This window comes from Silene latifolia, chromosome 5, assembly GCF_048544455.1.
Source record: "Silene latifolia isolate original U9 population chromosome 5, ASM4854445v1, whole genome shotgun sequence".
Classification (NCBI taxonomy): domain Eukaryota; kingdom Viridiplantae; phylum Streptophyta; class Magnoliopsida; order Caryophyllales; family Caryophyllaceae; genus Silene; species Silene latifolia.
In genome coordinates, this window is record NC_133530.1 from 85,485,802 (window position 1) to 85,509,019 (window position 23,218).

The window sequence follows — 23,218 nt, forward strand, 5'->3', positions numbered from 1 at the left end:
GCAGGTCAAAGGGTGGTGAACTAGTACCATTAAATCCTGAGATCGAGAAATCCTTACGCGAGTTGAGACGATCACAAAGGGTATTGCCGACAGAGGAAGAGCTGAGTACTCTGTCAAGCTACTACGAGAACGCTCTGTTAGAAGGAGATCCACCTACATCTCCTGCTTCAATTTCTTCAGCTGAGACAGTTACTTCTCCAGAAATCCCAGTCATGGCTGAAGAAGTAACCATTGCTAGTCACTCAGAGCCTACAGCTGCGAATCTCTACAAAAGATTCAAACTACCTGAGGAGGCGAGAAAATTCGAGCCAAAGCCTTCCTATATTAACCTGGTTGAGAGAAACCAGTTCGGGGGAGCTGCAAATGAAGATGCAGCCAAGCACATGGAGATTTTTATTTATTATTGCTGCTCTATACCCCCGCCGGCCGGTGTGACCCAAGATCAGATCAAGGAGACCATGTTCATTTTATCCCTTCGTGATGCTGCAAGGGAGTGGTATAGAGATCCGGACCGAGCCGCTCATGGGATCATCGACTGGAATTCCTTAGCCCTGGCATTCTACAAAAAGTACTTCTCTGCCTCGAAGACGAATGCCATTAGAGCTCAGATCACGAGCTTTAAACAAGGGCCTGATGAGAACTTTCATGAAGCATGGGTCCGCTTCAAGAAACTGGTGCGAACCATACCGCACCATGGGTTCGAAAAATGGAGTCTTTGCAACCAGTTCTACAATGGGCTGTATGACGATCAGAGGGCTATTTTGGATGCTGCAGCCAATGGCCGATTTGCTGAGAACATGGGAGAGACTAAGGGGTGGAAGATCATCGATGATTTGGCCACTCACAAGGCTGAATATGGGAATTCGAGAGGAAACCAGAGGAGAGCTGCTGAATCTTCCTCTGTTGCTGCACTAGAAGCTCTCATTGCAAGGTTTGACAAATATGAGTTGGGAGGAGCTTCTAAAGGAGGGATGTACCATGTTAACGCTGTTTCAGACGGTCCTTTCGTCTGTAGAAGATGTGGAGCTGAGGGGCATGTCTTAGAAAATTGTTCTGTCCCCTTTGAGTCTTGTGCTGCCTTTCAACACTATAGGCAGACAAACACATACTATGAGCCGAATGTCCACCCCAACTTGAGGTGGAGTAGCCAGAATGTCCTGAATCCGACTTAACCTCCACAACAGCAGCAGCAACAAGCTTATGTGCCCCCTCATCATAAGCAACAACAATACCAAAAGCCTCCCTATGTGCCGCAGCAGCAATAATCCCAGAATTCCGATTTTGCAGAGTTTAAGAACTTGTTGTTGAAGGAGTCCCAAGCTAGGGAGGCCGGGATGAAGCTACTAGAGAGCCAAATTGCTCAATTGGCTAGTAAGAGTACCACTCGAGCTCCCGGACACTTACCGACTCAAACTGACCAGAAAGAGACCCTAAATGTCATTACTTTGAGGAGTGGGTCTACCCTGGAGGGGCCTGCTATGGTCGAGGATTCCCCTGCAAAAAATGAGGCGAAACCGAGTCAGAATAAAGTTGTAACGAATAATTCAAAGAAAAAGACGTCTACCAGGTATATCAGTCAATCGACTGATGTACCCGGTCGATCGACTGAAGCGCGGGTTACAGGAGCTTCTGGAACTGTACACCTCAGTCGATCGACTGAGGATGATGGTCGATCGACTGAGGCCACTGCTGATATTGAGGAATTTCGTCCTCCAATGACCGATAATTTGAGGGACCATTTGTTTCGGGGTTCGACAACTTCGAAAGTATTAGGGCAAGACCCGAGTGCTGATGGGTCCGTCCCGATTTCGAAGTTCGACCCAATGTCGGTCAATGGCTCACATTTGAGTCGGTCTGAGAAGGATTCAAGCTTCAATAAGGAGAAGGTGGTGGACTTTCAGCCTAAGTCCACGGATGCCGGCATGCGAGACTTAGAGGAGAGAGCTAAGGTACTTATCTCAGCCCCGTATCCAGAGAGACTAGTGCCGACAAAGGAACATGTATCTTTCAATAAATTTGAAAAGGTTATTCGTAGTTTGAATGTACAAGTTCCTTTCCTTGAGTTGGTCAATCAAGTGCCTGCCTACACTAAATTCATGAAACAACTCTTGTCTAAGAAAAAGTCACTTGAAAATGTGCATACTGTCGCATTAACCAAAGAGTCATGCTCTTATTTGTCTCATACTGCACCCCATAAGCTAGAGGACCCGGGTAGCTTTTCTGTTCCTTGCAATATAGGTACCTTCTCTATTGAGAAGGCATTATGTGACTTAGGAGCTAGTATAAGCGTCATGCCTTTGAGTCTAGCTAGGAAGCTCAAACTAACTAGGTTCGCAGTGACAGATATGACAGTACAGATGGCTGACCGATCTGCGGTCCAGCCAATAGGAGTCTTAGAGGACATCCCCGTCCAAATAGGGAAGTTTTTCTTCCCCGTCGACTTCGTTGTACATGACATGCCTGAGGATGCCCACATTCCCATTCTTTTGGGTAGGCCATTTTTGCACACTGCTGGTGCAGTCATAGATATCGGTCTAGGAACCTTGACTTTTAAAGTGGGCAAGCATTCTATTGTTTTTGCCCAGCCGTCTAAGAAAAAGGACCCCATGTGGCCTGTGACTTGTAATACGGTTTCTGACAAGAAATCGTACTTTGTGCTTCCTGATATGCCTATCTCTATTCCTGTTGTAACACCTCCGCCCCAGATTGGGACCAAATTGGAGGAAGATTTGTCTATTTCTGATATTGCAGGAGCTGGTTTGGGGAAGGAAGAGATGCAAGTCACTCCAGCCGCAAAGAAGCCAATCGTTTCACGAGGAGGTCTTGGTTGCCTTAGCTATGCCACTGATGAGGAAGTTGATGACGAACCGGTCAAGGCAAGGGAGTCCGACTTGGGCTTTGACGAGTCTGAAGAAGTCATTGACTGGGGAGATGATGAAAGTGTTGATCCGTTGAGCCATACGGACGTGGAAGCTAAGAAGGGTGCAGCTGATAAGATAAGCACCGTTGAGGCTACCTCTAGTAGCCAGAAGCCGACGAAGTGGGCCATTCCGTGGCCATTCTTGATCAACTACTAGTTGATCACATGTTTTCCAAAACTTTTTATTTGCTTTTGTTAGACACTTTTTATTGCTTTTGTGTGCGCGGAACTTCGCATTTTATTTTGCTTGCTTAGGACTTTATACGTTTGAGACTTTATTTTCGCAATTTTGGGCGCGTATTATTGTGCACTTGCAGGTTTTTAGACCTCTTTAGCTCAAGTAATTGAGCAAATACGAAGAAATAAGAAGTTACAGCAGTATCTTCAGTCGATCGACTGGGCTATATAGTCGATCGACTGGTCTACAGGTTCCAGGAGCTATTGTTCCTTTCACCTCGGTCGATCGACTGAGCTATGTGGTCGATCGACCGACCTGCACTGTTGTACCTGTTTACGACCTCTCTTCTGCTATGTTTGGTCGATTTGCGGACTTAAGGGAGTTTTCTACTCCACTTTATCTTCCGTCATTTTATTTATTTCTTCTATTTTTCCCAATTATGCACATAATACCGCTTCATTATTGTCCTTCTCGATTTTATGCGTGGGTTTTGTTTTGTCTTTCGGTACTTTTTAGTAGCATCATGCTGCTCTGAAACCTCCTAGCTCACGCTGGTTTGGGGAGGTTTCCTTTGCTGCGCTCAAAGTCTTGTGAGTTCCCGAGTTCCACTTCACGTCATTTTTATTTGTTTACTTTCTCGCAAATTCCCATTTCTCTTGTCTTTATTACATGATTTTGCACAATGGGGACATTGTGCGATTTGGTTTGGGGAAGGGTTTTGCGTCGCATATCATTTGCTTGCATTCACGTTTACATTTTGTTTTGCATTGTTTATTTCATTCTTCTATTCAAAAAATTCAAAAAAAATTGAAAAATTTCAAACAATTCAAATAAAATGCACGTTTTTTTTAGCATATAGGTTGAGTCGGAACGGTAGTATTTCAAGGATGATATTGCATTGGCATCTGTTTTTTGCCTAAGCCTTGTTAAATTGACATGGTTATTAGTAGAATCATATATGCATAGTCTACGAGTTTTCGTTAATATTTTGCTGAAACTTGAGACTTGACTTTGAAAATTGGCAAACTATATACATCATATTTCTGAGATTTAGAGCCTATAACTGGTGACATCTATGACCGGTTTATTTAGGAATGTGAGTAGTACTCCTTATGAGGCATGTTACATAAATGTGCATAAATATGAACTTAATCTGCTTAATACCTGTATGCATTCGGTTTGTGGTTTGTTGACACATGTGGTAGAGGTTTCCCTTTATTCGTTTTACCCATAAGCTCCACACTGCCAAAAATAGCTTTTTTGTCCCATTACTACATCCTACATATAGCCTGTCCTTTGTCAAGCTAGTAGTCCGTGTTCTTGGGATTGTTACTTCGTTTTTGGTGGTAAATGCTCTTATTGAGATTTAGTTGGGAGAATGAAAAGAAAGGAAGGAAAGAAAAAAATAGAAAACAAAACAAAAGAAGTGAAAAAAATGATTCAAAAAGAAAGAGAAAAAAAAGGTTATGTACTGTTTAAGCGGTCGATCGACTGGCATTATAGGTCGATCGACTGAGGTTCGAGAGAAAGAAAAGAAATCAAATTCGCATAATTCAAATCCTTATCTTTTGGCGATTTTTGCTCCCATGTATTATTCTTATCTTATGGGGAGTTAGTTGATTACCTTTATACCTGGAGATTGTGAGATTTGTGCTTGCTATAGCACCGTTTCATTTGTTTTTGAGCAAGAAGTAGGATGTTGCCATATGGTTCCGTTTTGGTACTAGCTTGATCACCTGTACCTCCACTTTTCCATAAATGTTTTGCCTCTTCTTACCCATACCTCACATATCCACATATATACCTCGGCATGTGTCACGGTCTTTTGTTGGTTGGAATGCATATGTACGGTCATAGAGATTGCTTTCATATTAGATTGCAGGCATGTTCTTATAGGTCGTAGTTAGGTGAGTGTCACTACAAATGAATTCTTTCTATCTTAACATTTTTCACCTGTGCTTATTTGAGTGATATGAGCGACCCGTGAGAGTCCGATTTGATAAGTCTCTACGATTGACGGTTCAAAGATGTTTTTAACGACTCCAACTCGTGTGCATGATTCGCATTGCTAATTGATTGTTGGTTATTGCATTAAAATGGTTTAGGCTTTAGATGTTGTAATTCGCTCTGAGATTGAACTCGTTCCATTAGGTCATTAGATCGAGTCTAGTTCTTGCTTGGGGACAAGCAAGGGTTTGGTTTGGGGAAGTTTGATGCGTGTCTTTTATATGATGTTTTACATCCCATTTTGCACGCATTTCAGAGCTCATTCATGTAGTTTATGCTACATTTCTCCCTATTTCCGTCTACTTCGTATTTTTGTACATTATTGCGAAAATGTGAAGAATCCAGCGGAAATCGAGCTAAATCCGTCCCCGAGTATCCTGCATTGCATTTGACGTGAAGTATTCGCTTAAGGAACGAGCTTGGTGCGCAATTCAAGGCCCAAAAGACAAATCCACGAGATTATAGAAGTCAAGTAGCAGCTAAAGCGATCGATCGACCACTACCATCGGTCGATCGACCAACTGCGGGTTCCGAAGCTTACCTTTGAATCAAGAGCGATCGATCGATCGCCATGCTTAGTCGATCGACCAAGCTGCTATCCCAGCATTTAAAATTAAAAGATCGAGGAACTTGAAGCCCATTATGTTTAGGTTTTGTTAATAAGTGTTACGTATGTTTGCTATATAACGTAACCTAGAACATCGACATCTGACCATCCAGTTTTGATCGAGTTTTTATCTAAGTTTCACATTCAATTTTAGAATATCATAGTTAGGGTTTGGAATATTGGTTGCATCGGATTTTCATTCATACTTCTAATCATTCCGTTACTATTCTTCCGCAATTTTCGGTATTCCCTTCCGTCTACTTTCAGTTCATCTTTATTGCGTTGTTAGATATAGAATTGTTAGTTAGAATCCAAGCCAATTATCGTTTATGTTAATTGTCTGCTCTATTATTTCAAGCATGAATTCTTACATCTATTTTATTAGTTTTATTGTTGTTATCATCCTTAGTATGAGTAGCTAAATAGTTTGTGCTAGGATGTAGGGGAATTATAGTATAGGCGGCAATATAATGAACACGGCCTGATTCGCGTGTCAGTCGATCGACTGCCACACCTGGTCGATCGACTGACCACGTGAGGTTACATTCCGTTTTAATTGATTTTAATGTTGTATTTAACGAATCGAATGCATGCGACCAGTTAGATGCTTAATTTATGACTGGCCCATTAGATCGAAAGATAGGGAAAGTTGTTAGATCACCAATTAAAATGACTAAACTGTGCTGAGGTCGAAAGATAGGTAAAGTTTAGATTATTAGTCACTTTTCAGGATGAGAGTCAGTATTAGTGATATTAGGGACTTATAGTGAGATCGAAAGATGTTATCTGTTAAAAGTGGACCGAGAGGACCTCTTGTTTTCCGCCTCACATGTGTTCGATTTAGACCTGTTTAGTATGCTGCCGCCAAAGCTATATGAACCGACCATCCTAGTACCTCTTTTTATACTTAATTTCATCCGTTTGCTTAGTTCACTCTATTTTATTGCTCATTAGTTATAGACCAATCCAATCAAACCCCCACCTTATTGTTACCTTAGACCGAATTTAAACAACTAGAAATTACGTCTGCCTCTCTGTGGTTCGACCCGACTGCCGCTAGCTATAGTTGTAGTTGGAGATTATAAATTTATTTTTGACACCTCACGACGGGTATCAAATTTTGGCGCCGTTGCCGAGGAGGCAATTGTTCTAATTTTTAGTTGTTTTATTTAGTCTTTCTTTAGTTTAAGGGACTTCCGTTCCTTAAACTATTCTTATATTCTTTTTGTAGTTTCTTCTTATGCGCAGGTCACAGGGTGATGAACTAGTACCATTAAATCCTGAGATCGAGAAATCCTTGCGCGAGTTGAGACGATCACAAAGGGTATTGCCGATAGAGGAAGAGCTGAGTACTCTGTCAAGCTACTACGAGAACGCTCTGTTCGAAGGAGATCCACCTACATCTCCTGCTTCAATTTCTTCAGCTGAGACAGTTACTTCTCCAGAAATCCTAGTCATGGCTGAAGAAGCAACCATTGCTAGTCACTCAGAGCCTACAGCTGCGAATCTCTACAAAGGATTCGAACTACCTGGGGAGGCGAGAAAATTCGAGCCAAAGCCTTCCTATATTAACCTGGTTGAGAGAAACCAGTTCGGGGGAGCTGCAAATGAAGATGCAGCCAAGCACATGGAGATTTTTATTGATTATTGCTGCTCTATACCCCCGCCGGCCGGTGTGACCCAAGATCAGATCAAGGAGACCATGTTCATTTTCTCCCTTCGTGATGCTGCAAGGGAGTGGTATAGAGATCTGGACCGAGCCGCTCATGGGATCACCGACTGGAATTCCTTAGCCCTGGCATTCTACAAAAATTACTTCTCTGCCTCGAAGACGAATGCCATTAGAGCTCAGATCACGAGCTTTAAACAAGGGCCTGATGAGAACTTTCATGAAGCATGGGTCCGCTTCAAGAAACTGGTGCGAACCATACCGCACCATGGGTTCGAAAAATGGAGTATTTGCAACCAGTTCAACAATGGGCTGTATGACGATCAGAGGGCTATTTTGGATGCTGCAGCCAATGGCCGATTTGCTGAGAACATGGGAGAGACTAAGGGGTGGAAGATCATCTATGATTTGGCCACTCATAAGGCTGAATATGGGAATTCGAGAGGAAACCAGAGGAGAGCTGCTGAATCTTCCTATGTTGCTGCACTAGAAGCTCTCACTATAAGGTTTGACAAATATGAGTTGGGAGGAGCTTCTAAAGGAGGGATGTACCATGTTAACGCTGTTTCAGACAGTCCTTTCGTCTGTAAAAGATGTGGAGCTGAGGGGCATGTCTCAGAAAATTGTTCTGTCCCCTTTGAGTCTTGTGCTGCCTTTCAACACTATAGGCAGACAAACACGTACTATGAGCCGAATGTCCACCCCAACTTGAGGTGGAGTAGCTAGAATGTCCTGAATCCGACTCAACCTCCACAACAGCAGCAGCAGCAGCAAGCTTATGTGCCCCCTCATCATAAGCAACAACAATACCAAAAGCCTCCCTATGTGCCGCAGCAGCAACAATCCCAGAATTCCGATTTTGCTGAGTTTAAGAACTTGCTGCTGAAGGATTCCCAAGCTAGAGAGGCCGGGATGAAGCTACTAGAGAGCCAAATTGCTCAATTGGCTAGTAAGAGTACCACTCGAGCTCCCGGACACTTACCAACTCAAACTGACCAAGAAGAGACCCTGAATGCCATTTCTTTGAGGAGTGGGTCTACCCTGGAGGGGCCTGCTATGGTCGAGGATTCCCCTGCAAAAAATGAGGCGAAACCGAGTCAAAATAAAGCTCTAACGAATAATTCAAAGAAAAAGGCGTCTACCAGGTATATCAGTTGATCGACTGATGTACCCGGTCGATCGACTGAAGCGCGGGTTACAGGAGCTTCTGGAACTGTACACCTCAGTCGATCGACTGAGGATGGTGGTCGATCGACTGAGGCCACTGCTGATATTGAGGAATTTCGTCCTCCAATGCCCGATAATTTGAGGGACCATTTTTTTCGGGGTTCGACAAGTCCGAAAGTATTAGGGCAAGACCCGAGTGCTGATGGGTCCGTCCCGATTTCGAAGTTCGACCCAATGTCGGTCAATGGCTCACATTTGAGACGGTCTGAGGAGGATTCAAGCTTCAATAAGGAGAAGGTGGTGGACTTTCAGCCTAAGTCCACAGATGCCGGCATGCGAGACTTAGAGGAGAGGGCTAAGGTACTTCTCTCAGCCCCGTATCCAGAGAGACTAGTGCCGACAAAGGAACAGGTATCTTTCAATAAATTTTAAAAGGTTATTCGTAGTTTGAATGTACAAGTTCCTTTCCTTGAGTTGGTCAATCAAGTGCCTGCCTACACTAAATTCATGAAACAACTCTTCTCTAAGAAAAAGTCACTTGGTGCATACTGTCGCATTAACCAAAGAGTCATGCTCTTATTTGTCTCATACTGCACCCCATAAGCTAGAGGACCCGGGTAGCTTTTCTGTTCCTTGCAATATAGGTACCTTCTCTATTGAGAAGGCATTATGTGACTTAGGAGCTAGTATAAGCGTCATGCCTTTGAGTCTAGCTAGGAAGCGCAAACTAACTAGGTTCGCAGTGACAGATATGACACTACAGATGGCTGACCGATCTGCGGTCCAGCCAATAGGAGTCTTAGAGGACATCCCCGTCCAAATAGGGAAGTTTTTCTTCCCCGTCGACTTCGTTGTACTTGACATGCCTGAGGATGCCCACATTCCCATTATTTTGGGTAGGCCATTTCTCGCACACTCTTTGGTGCAGTCATAGATGTCGGTCTAGGAACCTTGACTTTTAAAGTGGGCAAGCATTCTATTGTTTTTGCCCAAATCTAAGAAAAAGGACCCCATGTGGCCTGTGACTTGTAATACGGTTTCTGACAAGAAATCGTACTTTGTGCTTCCTGATATGCCTATCTCTATTCCTGTTGTAACACCTGCGCCCCAGATTGGGAGCAAATTGAAGGAAGATTTGTCTATTTCTGATATTGCAGGAGCTGGTTTGGGGAAGGAAGAGCTGCAAGTCACTCCAACCGCAAAGAAGCCAATCGTTTCACGAGGAGGTCTTGGTTGCCTTAGTTATGCCACTGATGAGGAAGTTGATGACGAACCGGTCAAGGCAAGGGAGTCCGACTTGGGCTTTGACGAGTCTGAAGAAGTCATTGACTGGGGAAATGATGAAAGTGTTGATCCGTTGAGCCATACGGACGTGGAAGCTAAGAAGGGTGCAGCTGATAAGATAAGCACCGTTGAGGCTACCTCTAGTAGCCAGAAGCCGACGAAGTGGGCCATTCCGTGGCCGTTCTTGATCAACTACTTGTTGATCACATGTTTTCCAAAACTTTTTATTTGCTTTTGTTAGACACTTTTTATTGCTTTTGTGTACGCGGAACTTCGCATTTTATTTTGCTTGCTTAGGACTTTATACGTTTGAGACTTTATTTTGGATTTTGCGCAATTTTGGGCGCGTATTATTGTGCACTTGCAGGTTTTTAGACCTCTTTAGCTCAAGTAATTGAGCAAATACGAAGAAATAAGAAGTTACAGCAGTATCTTCAGTCGATCGACTGGGCTATATAGTCGATCGACGGGTCTACAGGTTCCAGGAGCTATTGTTCCTTTCACCTCGGTCGATCGACTGAGCTATGTGGTCGATCGACCGACTTGCACTGCTGTACCTGTTTACGACCTCTCTCCTGCTATGTTTGGTCGATTTGCGGACTTAAGGGAGTTTTCTACTCCACTTTATCTTCCGTCATTTTATTTATTTCTTCTATTTTTCCCAATTATGCACATAATACCGCTTCATTATTGTCCTTCTCGATTTTATGCGTGGGTTTTGTTTTGTCTTTCAGGTACTTTTTAGTAGCATCTGCTGCCATCTCTTGAAACCTCCTAGCTCACGCTGGTTTGGGGAGGTTTCCTTTGCTGCGCTCAAAGTCTTGTGAGTTCCCGAGTTCCACTTCACGTCATTTTTATTTGTTTACTTTCTCGCAAATTCCCATTTCTCTTGTCTTCATTAAATGATTTTGCACAATGGGGACATTGTGCGATTTGGTTTGGGGAAGGGTTTTGTGTCGCATATCATTTGCTTGCATTCACGTTTACATTTTGTTTTGCATTGTTTATTTCATTCTTCTATTCAAAAAATTCAAAAAAAATTGAAAAATTTCAAACAATTCAAATAAAATACACGTTTATTTTAGCATATAGGTTCAGTCGGAACGGTAGTATTTCAAGGATGATATTGCATTGGCATCTGTTTTTTGCCTAAGCCTTGTTAAATTGACATGGTTATTAGTAGAATCATATATGCATAGTCTACGAGTTTTCGTTAATATTTTGCTGAAACTTGAGACTTGACTTTGAAAATTGGCAAACTACATCATATTTCTGAGATTTAGAGCCTATAACTGGTGACATCTATGACCGGTTTATTTAGGAATGTGAGTAGTACTCCTTATGAGGCATGTTACATAAATGTGCATAAATATGAACTTAATCTGCTTAATACCTGTATGCATTCGGTTTGTGGTTTGTTGACACATGTGGTAGAGGTTTTCCTTTATTCGTTTTACCCATAAGCTCCACACTGCCAAAAATAGCTTTTTTGTCCCATTACTACATCCTACAAATAGCCTGTCCTTTGTCAAGCTAGTAGTCCGTGTTCTTGGGATTGTTACTTCGTTTTTGGTGGTAAATGCTCTTATTGAGATTTAGTTGGGAGAATGAAAAGAAAGGAAGGAAAGAAAAAAATAGAAAAGAAAACAAAAGAAGTGAAAAAAATGATTCAAAAAGAAAGAGAAAAAAAAGGTTATGTACTGTTTAAGCGGTCGATCGACTGGCATTATAGGTCGATCGACTGAGGTTCGAGAGAAAGAAAAGAAATCAAATTCGCATAATTCAAATCCTTATCTTTTGGCGATTTTTGCTCCCATGTATTATTCTTATCTTATGGGGAGTTAGTCGATTACCTTTATACCTGGAGATTGTGAGATTTGTGCTTGCTATAGCACCGTTTCATTTGTTTTTGAGCAAGAAGTAGGATGTTGCCATATGGTTCCGTTTTGGTACTAGCTTGATCACCTGTACCTCCACTTTTCCATAAATGTTTTGCCTCTTCTTACCCATACCTCACATATCCACATATATACCTCGACATGTGTCACGGTCTTTTGTTGGTTGGAATGCATATGTACGGTCATAGAGATTGCTTTCATATTAGATTGCAGGCATGTTCTTATAGGTCGTAGTTAGGTGAGTGTCACTACAAATGAATTCTTTCTATCTTAACATTTTTCACCTGTGCTTATTTGAGTGATATGAGCGACCCGTGAGAGTCCGATTTGATAAGTCTCTACAGTTGACGGTTCAACATGTTTTTAACGACTCCATAACTCGTGTGCATGATTCGCATTGCTAATTGATTGTTGGTTATTGCATTAAAATGGTTTAGGCTTTACATGTTGTAATTCGCTCTGAGATTGAACTCGTTCCATTAGGTCATTAGATCGAGTCTAGTTCTTGCTTGGGGACAAGCAAAGGTTTGGTTTGGGGAAGTTTGATGCGTGTCTTTTATATGATGTTTTACATCCCATTTTACACGCATTTCAGAGCTCATTCATGTAGTTTATGCTACATTTCTCCCTATTTCCGTCTACTTCCGTATTTTTGTACATTATTGCAGAAATGTGAAGAATCCAGCGGAAATCGAGCTAAATCCGTCCCCGAGTATCCTGCATTGCATTTGAAGTGAAGTATTCGCTTAAGGAACGAGCTTGGTGCGCAATTCAAGGCCCAAAAGACAAATCCACGAGATTATAGAAGTCAAGTAGCAGCTAAAGCAGTCGATCGACCACTACCATCAATCGATCGACCAACCTGCGGGTTCCAGAAGCTACTGTACACTGAAGAGCAGTCGATCGACTGCCATGCTTAGTCGATCGACCAAGCTGCTATCCCAGACGAAAATTAAAAGATCGAGGAACTTGAAGCCCATTATGTTTAGGTTTTGTTAATAAGTGTTACGTATGTTTGCTATATAACGTAACCTAGAACATCGAATCTGACCATCCAGTTTTGATCGAGTTTTTATCTAAGTTTCACATTCAGTTTTAGAATATCATAGTTAGGGTTTGGAATATTGGTTGCATCGGATTTTCATTCATACTTCTAATCATTTCGTTACTATTCTTCTGCAATTTTCGGTATTCCTTCTGTTCTACTTTCAGTTCATCTTTATTGCGTTGTTAGATATAGAATTGTTAGTTAGAATCCAAGCCAATTATCGTTTATGTTAATTGTCTGTTCTATTATTTCAAGCATGAATTCTTCTGTCTATTTTATTAGTTTTATTGTTGTTATCATCCTTAGTATGAGTAGCTAAATAGTTTGTGCTAGGATGTAGGGGAATTATAGTATAGGCGGCAATATAATGAACACGACCCGAAACCCGAATTGACCGGACTCGACTTTAACATGACTTGTGCTTTGTTAACCCGAAACTGATCCGAACCGAAATAATCCGATCCAAAACCACCCGATCCGGAAATGACCCAACAAAACATAACTCTAATTAAACAAAAAAAGACTTGGAATGACTAATTTAAAAGCAACTTAATATTATTTACGTTAAAATAAATAATCAATTATCAAAATTAAAATTAAAAATAGGTAATAATACTAAACATACCGTTTTCTCTCTTAATCATTGACCTGAAATGATCCGGACCCGTCCAATCCAGGGTTTTATATCACGGTATCGGTCGCGATCGTGGTCGTAGGATCGTCCCCAACTCAGCCGTCACGCTCCAAATCGCGGTTATCGCAGTGATATTTTTTTTACAAGCTTTTATTGATATTTCATTATCTATTGACTATTTCATATAAAGTTAGATTGAGTTTTTTATCATGTGCCCAATGGACACGTGATAAGGAGTCAATTAAGGAAAGTATTACACCAATAATCCTCTAAGTGTGGTAATTATGAGTTCATAATTCAATATCTCATGATATACTGGTGTAATACTTTCCTTAATTGGCCCCTTATCATGTGCCCGGGCACATGATAGAAAAACCCTTAATTCTATTAGGATAATTAATTTGACCAATGCTATACAATTTCTAAGAGCTTTTTATTAAAAAGAAACTTCGTCGATACAAGTTATAACTCATTCATATCGGGTTCATTGCAGGCTGTATCGAGCAAAGTTGGCCGATACACGTTATAAATTGGTCGTCTCGGACTCTTGGCGATACTTTCCTGTTTTTAATTAACCCGATACATCTCGGGATATCTCGTATCGGCTGCCTCCGATAGATACATCTCGGGCAATACAATACATCTTAGCCGAGATTTTAAACCATGGTTTGACCCGAAAATGACTAGACCAACGAACTCGAAAAACACGCGAAACCCGAAACAACCCGACCCGGCCCGGAAAACCCAATAATATGACAGACCCGAACTGACCTGAAATCCAAATTGACCTGATCCAAACCCGACCTGATTAACCCTTTTTCTAGGTCTAGTCTTAAGTAAGACATTGCATACGATCACCCTATTTTATTTACTTTCCATTTCTCTTCCAATGTGTTTTATTCAAGGAGGCATGAATAATGCCGCCCACACTTGTTATCAGAAATTCAAAAGGCATGGACAAGGATAATTTTATAATGAAATACGAGTAAAGTAAAATTGGCAATGGATAGAGAATCCGATTGACTTATAAAGTAAATTACACTTCTATTTTTCTCCGATGTGGAAGATAAACATATGATTTTTCACAGTTAATGGCTAATGAGTAGATTTATCTGAAGACTCATATGTTAGACCGTCTCATACAAGATTAACTCAAGCCAATACACATGTAAAGTCCGACCATATAAATGGTTTACTAATGATGGAGAAAAAAAGGTAATAGAGGTATTAGGCTTCATTTCCAGTTCTGTTGTTCACATGATCTTGTATTACCCATAGCTCTTCAACAACGCTGATCATACTTGGCCGTTCCTCTCCTTTCTTCGCCGCACATTTCAAGGCAAGTCGCGCAAACCTCAGGATCTCATCCATATTACCTTCTTCCCAGAGAATCATATCAATCATCGCCTTAAAACCATTTTTCTCCACCTCAGATACAAACTCATCGACCAAATCGTCCCCACATCGAGCCATTTCAACGGGATCCCTTGAAGTTAATAACTCCAACATCAAAACTCCAAAGCTGTAGACATCGCATTTTTCTGTTACTTCTTGGGTTTCAATGTATTCCGGGTCAATGTATCCCAACGTCCCATGAACTGGCCATTTTTTATCTCTTTTCCCTGGAGTAATGGCCACAGAGTGGTCAAAGAAGGCTAACTTTGCATGGAATGACGGGTCGAGTAATATCCCAAATGACATGACATCTCTATGAACCACTGGCTGTGACAAGGCATTATGCATATAAGAAAGTGCATAAGCAACATCTATTGCTACCCTTATTCGGGTGGTCCATAGCAATGGCTTCCGAAGAGCCATATCCCCATGTAAATGCTTATAAAGGCTTATCTTCGGGTAGATTTCATACACCACCATTGGGACACGGGTCTCAAGACAACAGCCATAGATGTCAATCATATTGTTATGATGTAAAACCATTCCTATGGCAGCAGCAGTTAATAACAGATCAACAAGTTCGGGATTAGGGTCAGGATTTTCAGAGGTTTTGATACCTACGACCTTGCCATCAAACATGGCCTTGTACATATTCGTACCACGGAAGTTGCCAAGAATTAGGTCAGGATCAAAGTAATTTGTAGCCTTCTCGATTTCATCGACAGATAAAATTCTCAGCTGTCCTGCTCCTATGTCCTTGCCTTGGGTCAAAGCAATCTGTTTTTCCAACAAGATACCGCCATTTTTTGTGAAGTACTCTTCCTTGGATTCGAACTTTTGCACTTTATTTATTTTCTTTGTGCTCTTCCTCTTCCATTTAGGTTGACCTAACAGATAAAACAACTTTGTTAATATACCCAACTTCATAGTTATGACTAATGACTTGTGACTTACTGTATACATATTTATAACAATGTGAATGGGATAATTTGACTTGGATTACAAGGCTGCTGAGGAGATAACTAAATGGTCGTTTGAGAGACCGTCTTATACAAGAATTTGAACGAAGCCCATTTAGTCTCTTGAGAGACCGTCTCATAAAAGTGAATGCCTTATTCGTCATGCACAATTCTAATATGAGAACATCTTAGACAAAAATTTGAGAAAACCCACAAGAACCAAAATAGAACATTTTATAATTACCGTGATAGAATTTTACATGGCTATCAAATACGGAGTATGTTTACTTCGACTTATTTTATAGTTATCAGGTAGGTAGAAAAAATGAATTCCGTGATTACAGTGAATTTCACTAAAGTAGCTAAACTTCTCTAATTTGCTTACAGTTATGAGGAAAGCATACCTCTCTAGAGACATAAACTTTTACATGTACTTCTGTTGTTCACCTCTGCACTTCCTTGTTTTTCTTCTTGCTCTTCCTCTCCCATTTGGCTTGACTCAGCAGAAAAAGCAACTTCCTTAATATGCTCAATTTCATAACATGTAGTAATAACTAATACGTTAGGAAGAGAAGAGTGATTAGTTCAGACTTGAGAGTTACGATTTTTAACTTTGCCATACGAATATATATATAAAAGATAGAAGATTGACAAGAATTTTCAATACGATTGACCTATGACTCAATGTTGGGTGTTTCCCCATTTAACTGTATAGGAAGAATAACTCCTATATAAACGAGTACAATACTTTGTGAAGCAAAAATCACAACAGAGAACCTGGATGAAGCTGGTAACAAACTCCTGAATGGGAGTGCAGTACAGGCTTTACTTGCCCTTCTTGTATCAACCATAGCTCTTCAACAACACTGATCATGCTCGGCCGTTTCTCTCCTTTTTTTTGCCACACATTTCAAAGCAAGTCGGGCAAACCATTGGATCTCATCCAAGTTAGCTTCCTGCATAAGAATCAAGTCGATCAACGCCTTAACACCATTTCTTTCCACCTCGGAAACAAACTCATCGACCAAATCGTCCCCACATTGAGCCATTTCAAAGGGATCCCTTGAAGTTAATAACTCCAACATCAAAACACCAAAGCTATAAACATCGCATTTTGCTGTAACTTCTTTAGTTTCAATGTATTCCGGGTCAATGTACCCTGGAGTCCCATGGACCGACAAGCTTTGATCTTTCTTCCCTGGGGTAATGGCCACCGAGTGATCAAAGTAGCTTAGTTTCGCATGGAATGACGAGTTGAATAATATCCCAAATGACATTACATCTCTATGAACCACTGGTTTTGACAAGGCATTATGCATGTAAGAAAGTGCATAGGCAATATCAATTGCTGCCCCTAGCTGGCTGGTCCATGTCAAAGGCTTCTGAAGTGCCAAATCTCCATGTAAATGATTATGAAGATCTTTATTTGGATAGTATTCATGGATCGTCATTGGAACACAGGTCTCGAGACAGCAGCCATAGATCCCAATCATATTGTTATGACATAAAACTGTTCTTATGGCGACAGCAGTCAAGAAGCAATCCGCAAGTTCAGGATCTGGGTTGCGTTTTTGAGGGGCTTTGATAGTTACCACCTTGTCATTTAATATGCCCTTGTACAGATTTGTACCGCGAAAACTACCAACATTGAGATCAGGATCATAGTTATTTGTAGCTTTCTCGATTTCGTCCTCGGATAAAATTTTCAGCTGCCCTGCTCCTATATCCTTACCTCGGCGCAAAGCAATCTGTTTTTCCAACAAGATACCACCATTTTTTGTGAAATACTCTTCCCTTGATTCAGTCTTCTGCACTTCCTTGACTTTCTTCCTGTTCTTCCTCTCCCATTTATCTTGACCTAACACAAAAAAGAACTTTGAAAACACACCCAATTTCATAGTAATAGTATACTTGGGAAGAAGAAGATGGATTTACTAATATTTACTTCTATGACTAATGAGTTAAAAGACTAATTAATGTTACAAGAAGAAGAATCAACGATGAAAATCGCAATTTTGAATTATTCAATTTTGGCTGTTTAATCACTTAACTGTACAAGAAGAAGAATCAACGATGAAAATCACATTAACCAACTACCAAATTAAAGCAGAGGACTTTGCATACTTCATCAATCATAAGCAATTACATCACGTAAGGAAAGAAGGGGAGTGGGGGAGGTTGGATGTACGAGCCTTACCCTTGCGTTAACAACACAAAGAGGCTGTTTCCTAGTGACATAAGATGAAAATTGCGTAGGTAACTACATTAAAGGACCGCTACTTTATCAGAGAAAGAAAAATTACCACTTTAGTAAGCTATTTTGATTTATTCCATCATAATCCAGAACCAAAGAGTAAGGAATCTTTGGCTCCATTGAAAATATGGAAATTACATTCTTTTAACATAGCCTCAATAAAAACAAATAGGGTACTATCTTGTGTCAAGTACATTCTTCTGACATGTTGTCAAAAAAAGAATGGTAGTAGGCAAAAACCAGACATCACAAGTAAATGACCAATCAGTCTGAAACCCCGGGTCACGTTTTGCTTAACGAGGAAAGACACCAGCCGCAGTTGTTTAGGTGCAACCCTCTGACAAAGCATTATGCATATAAGAAAGAGCATAGGCAATATCAGTTGCTGCCCTTAACCGGCTAGTCCATGTCAATGGTTTCTGAAGTGACATGTCCCCATGTAAATGTTCATAAAGAGTTTTGCTTGGGTAGAAGTCGCGTACCGTTATTAGGACACAGGTTTCAAGACAGCAACCATAAATCTTAATCATATTGTTATGACACAGAACAGTTCTAATTGAGACATCAGTTAATAAGAGATTGACAAGTTCAAGATTTGGGCCGGGTTTTGTCGGGGTTTTGATACCTATCACCGTGTCATCAAATGTGCCCTGGTAGAAACTTAAACCGCGATAACTACGAACAAATAGATCAGGATCATCAAATGTGCTCTCTTGATTTCATCTTCGGATAAAATTTTCAACTATCCCACTCTGTTGTTTACGCCTTGGTTCAAGGTAATTTGTTTTTCCAACAAGATGCCGCCATTTTTGGTGAAATACTCTTCCTTTGATTCAAACTTCTGCACTTCCTTGTTTTTCTTCGTGTTCTTCATATCCCGTTTGGCTTGACCCGACAGAAAAAGGAACTTTGTTAATATATCCAATTTCATAATATAGTGCCTAAGGAAGAGGAAAAATTGATTAGTTGATTGAAATACAAATATATAAAAAACAGAAGATTCTATCAAAAACAGATTTTCCTTCTTTTTCAATAAGCTTGACTTTTGATCCAGTTTCAGAAGCATCGTAGCCGTAGGTATAAGATATGGGTTTGGAATGAACTAAACTCATACCTTGTGTTTGGTTCACTGTTTTTGTAATTTGATACCCATACCTCAAACCCATGAGGTATGGGTTTCTCTTATCCAAGGGAAGAGGTGGGTACGAGACCTTGGGTATCATATAATATTGGAAAAAAATTATTTTTTCCTCACAAAACTAAATATATCCATATAATTATTTTTTTTCCCGAATTCTTTCTTTTTTGTGAAAAATACAAACGATGATTTTTCTTGAACATTTTTAATAATATTTAAGAATAGAAGTATTAAGATATCAAAAAAAATTAAAATATGTATAAAAAAACTATATTCAAGTTTTTAACTAATTAATACATAAGTAAATGATACAATCAATAATAGAGACATACAAAAAAAAGTTCATTCCTCATTCCGAAGTTGAACCAAACACAAGGTATCAGGAATGGAGTTCCAAACCCATACCACCCTGGTTTGATTCCTGATTTCATACTGATACCTTTATGCGAACCAAACGCCTCCTCAGGTGTTTAAATATATAAAAAAACAGAAGATAGACTAGAATTTTTCAACAAGCTTGACTTTTGATCCAGTTTCAGGTGTTTACTCAACTGACTGTAAGAAGAATAATCAAATGATGGACATCAAATTTGACTACCCAAAAGTGAAGATTCTAGCAAAAACAGATTTTGCTGGTTCAACAAACAATGATAGGTCTTTCAACCAAGAGACCGTCTGGCAGTAAAGAAATCTGAGAACAGGGAAATAAACTTATAAAAATTCATATGACGGTTAAAATGTAAGGAGAAATCTATAGAAATATCAACCAAATGTCTAGATGTATGCATAGCTAGAATTGTCTAGAATAAACAAGAAACTAATGTAATCTAGAAGCCTCCTTGAACATCATAGAACAACCTAAGCATCCTATAAAAAGCCATCGTATGCAACTATGAGGTTGGGGTTCGATTCTTACCTTCGACATAGAGCGCTCATTTGAACCAAAAAATAAATAAATAGCCATTGTATGCATCAACTTTGTGCATAGCCATAACCTCCAACTTGAAGCACAATAGGTCACTATTATCGTCTTCCCCAACATATTATGTAACATCATTCACATTCAAGATATAAATAAAATCATCCATGTTGAGAAAATTGAGCTCACTAATTTCCGCTACCAAAATTCCAACATGGTATCAGAGACCATGGTGGTTTCAAACCTGGGTGATAACATTACATCAAAGTAAAATATTGAGTTACAGAAAAAAGAAGAAAAAATCGAGACAAAAGATCCCACCGTCAAGCAAGCTTACAAGTACAAGCTATGGGGTGAGGACAATAACCAAGATCGGAGTCCAACCAAGTATCCAAGGATATGTTAAGAAGTTCGAGAAATGAAGACATTCAATTTCAAAGGGTTTTTGAGAGATCGTCTTATACAAGATTAGACCGTCTCATAAAAGTGAATGCCTTCATCTCGCACTATTCTAATAGGAAAACATCTTAAACAAAAAAATGAGAAACACGCAATGTCAGATACTTCTAACCGATACTTCTTACGAATCTAAGTAACAGACACCATAATTTAATTTAAATGAAGGTTATCCTCCTCCTGCAAAGGAGTCATCAGGACAGCCTCAACCAAAGAAATCCGAACAGAGGGAGATATAGTCATGAAATCATATTTAAAACTTTATTACAGAATACGTAGCCAAACTAATGAAAGGCTCGTAAACCATCCTGAAAGACAAGTACAATAGGCAATACCAGATTACCAGATATCAATGGTAGGTAGAAAAAAAAAACATATATATTATAGAATTACCGTGAATTTCTCTTAAGTAGCTAAACTTCTCTAATTTGCTTACAGTTATGAGGAAAGCATACCTCTTTAGATACTTGAACTATTACATGTACTTTTGTTGTTCACCTGATCTTGTATTAGCCAAAGTTCTTCAACAACACCGATCATACTCGGCCGTTTCTCCCCTTTTTTCGCAACACATTTCAAAGCAAGTCGTGCAAACCCTTGGATCTCATCTATATTACCTTCCTCAAGAAGAATCATATCAAACATTGCCTTAACACTATTTTTTTCCACCATGGAAACAAACTCATCAACCAAATCATTCCCACATCGAGCCATTTCAGAGGGATCCCTTGAAGTTAATAACTCCAACATCAAAACCCCAAAGCTATAGACATCACATTTCTCAGTAACTTCTTGAGTTTTAATGTATTCAGGATCAATATATCCTGGAGTCCCATGAATAGGCCATCTTTGATCTTTATTCCCTGGCGTAATAGCCACCGAATAGCCACAGAAAGTTAGTTTTGCGTGGAACAACGAGTCGAGTAATATCCCCGAGGACATGATATCTCTGTGAACCAGTGGTTGTGACAAGGCATTATGCATATAAGAAAGTGCATAGGCAACATCAGTTGCTGCCCTTAACCGGCCGGTCCATTTTAATGGTTTCTGAAGTGCCATATCTCCATGTAAATGATCATAAAGAGTTTTACTTGGGAGTAATTCCTGCACCGCTAGTGGGACACAGGTCTCGAGACAGCAACCATAGATCTTAGTCATATTGTTATGACATAGAACACTTCTTATTGCGACATCAGTTAATAAAAGATTGACAAGTTCAGGATTTCGGTCGGGTTTTGTACAGATTTTGATACCTACCACCTTGTCCTCTAATGTGCCCTTGTAGAAACTTAAACCGCTATAACTACGAACAAAGAGATCGGGATCATAGTTGTTTGTAGCTCTCTTGATTTCATCTGCAGAAAAAAATTTCAGCTGTCCCGCTCCTATGTCCTTGCCTTGGCTCAAAGCAATCTGTTTTTCCAACAAGATACCGCCATTTTGGATGAAATACTCTTCCTTCGCTTCAAACTTCTGCACTTCATTGTTTTTCTTCGTGTTCTTACTCTCCGATTTGGCTTGACCCGACCGAAAAAGCAACTTAGCTAATATACCCAATTTCATACTAATAGCTTAGGAAGAGAAGAATGATTAGTTGAGAGTATGATTTATAAACTGGGAATACAAAATATAAAAGATGGCAGATAGAGTAGGATTTTTCAATAAGCTTGACCTTTGATCCAGTTTTGGGTGTTTACTCATCTAACTGTACAAGAAGAATAATTAAATGATGGGAGTCAAATTTGACTGCCCAAAAGTGGAGATTCTAGCAAAAACAAATTTTGCTGGTTCAGTAAAAAAAATAGGTCTCTCAAACGAGAAGCCGTCTCACACTAAAGAAATCAGAGAAGTGTAAGAATGATTAAAGAGAGTCGCAAAAAAGCGATGGCTTACAGAATGATTAAAGAAAATCACCAAAAAGAATCACGAAAAAAAGAGATGGCTTAATGATCTTACTGCTTACGAATGATTTGGTTTGACCTGACAGAAAAAACAACTTTGATAAAATACCCAATTTCATAGTAATACCTTAGAGAGAGAAGAGAGATTTGGTTGAGAGTTATTTGAAATATGAATATATAAAAGATAGAAAATACTAGATAAACTGATCTTTCAATAAGCTTGACTTTTGATCCATTTTCAGTGTTTACTCAACTGACGGTAAGAAGAATAATCAAATGATGGTTGGTAAATCTGACTACCCAAAAGTGAGATTCTAGCAAAAACAGTTTTTGCTGGTTCAACAAACAATAATAAGTCTCTCGACCGCGAGACCTTCTAACAGTACACAAAATCTCATTTGTGACGGCACGTATCCGTCACTTTGGAGTGACGGATACCATTTTTCCTCACAAATGACCCAAATAGAGGAGAGAGGGAAGCACATGGGGGTGCCCCCACCTTGTCTCCCCTATCCGTTTTGTGAGTGGCATTATCCGTCACTTGCTCCGACCCGTCTTCAGCAAGACTAATTGCTAACAGTAAGGAAACCTGACAACAGGGAAATAAACTCATAAAAAATCATGACGATTAAAATGTAAGGAGTAATTGTAACGACAAATTTTGTATTGCGATAACGGAAATACAAAACAAGTAAACAAAATGAGTTTTTATTAATATCAGAAAAGTTCGTGTACAATCTCTAATAATCCTCTGATTCTAAATAAACAAACAGTAATTGTAACG

The 23,218-nt window shown here is 39.9% G+C and overlaps 3 protein-coding genes across 3 annotated transcripts; all 3 read right to left on the minus strand.

Annotated features, from left to right (window-relative positions):
• Window positions 1-14,405: 14,405 nt before the first annotated feature.
• LOC141657714 (putative wall-associated receptor kinase-like 16) lies at window positions 14,406-16,258 on the minus strand. Its single transcript, XM_074465031.1, has 2 exons — window positions 16,171-16,258; window positions 14,406-15,694 (listed from the first exon to the last, which is right to left on the minus strand). The coding sequence occupies exon 2, from the start codon at window positions 15,456-15,458 to the stop codon at window positions 14,640-14,642; it is 819 nt and encodes a 272-aa protein (XP_074321132.1). The 5' UTR covers window positions 15,459-15,694; window positions 16,171-16,258; the 3' UTR covers window positions 14,406-14,639.
• A 365-nt stretch (window positions 16,259-16,623) lies between these two features.
• On the minus strand, window positions 16,624-17,664 carry LOC141655694 (wall-associated receptor kinase-like 2). The gene has a single exon (XM_074462760.1). It carries the CDS (start codon window positions 17,662-17,664, stop codon window positions 16,624-16,626), a length of 1,041 nt encoding a protein of 346 aa, XP_074318861.1.
• A 3,328-nt stretch (window positions 17,665-20,992) lies between these two features.
• On the minus strand, window positions 20,993-22,096 carry LOC141655695 (putative wall-associated receptor kinase-like 16). The gene has a single exon (XM_074462761.1). It carries the CDS (start codon window positions 22,094-22,096, stop codon window positions 20,993-20,995), a length of 1,104 nt encoding a protein of 367 aa, XP_074318862.1.
• Between the last annotated feature and the right edge of the window lie 1,122 nt (window positions 22,097-23,218).

Excerpts from the sequence above, each read along its gene's own strand:
- LOC141655694 (XM_074462760.1), bottom strand. The coding sequence starts at position 17,664 with ATGAAATTGGGTGTGTTTTCAAAGTTCTTTTTTGTGTTAGGTCAAGAT.
- LOC141657714 (XM_074465031.1), bottom strand. The coding sequence starts at position 15,458 with ATGTACAAGGCCATGTTTGATGGCAAGGTCGTAGGTATCAAAACCTCT.
- LOC141655695 (XM_074462761.1), bottom strand. The coding sequence starts at position 22,096 with ATGAAATTGGGTATATTAGCTAAGTTGCTTTTTCGGTCGGGTCAAGCC.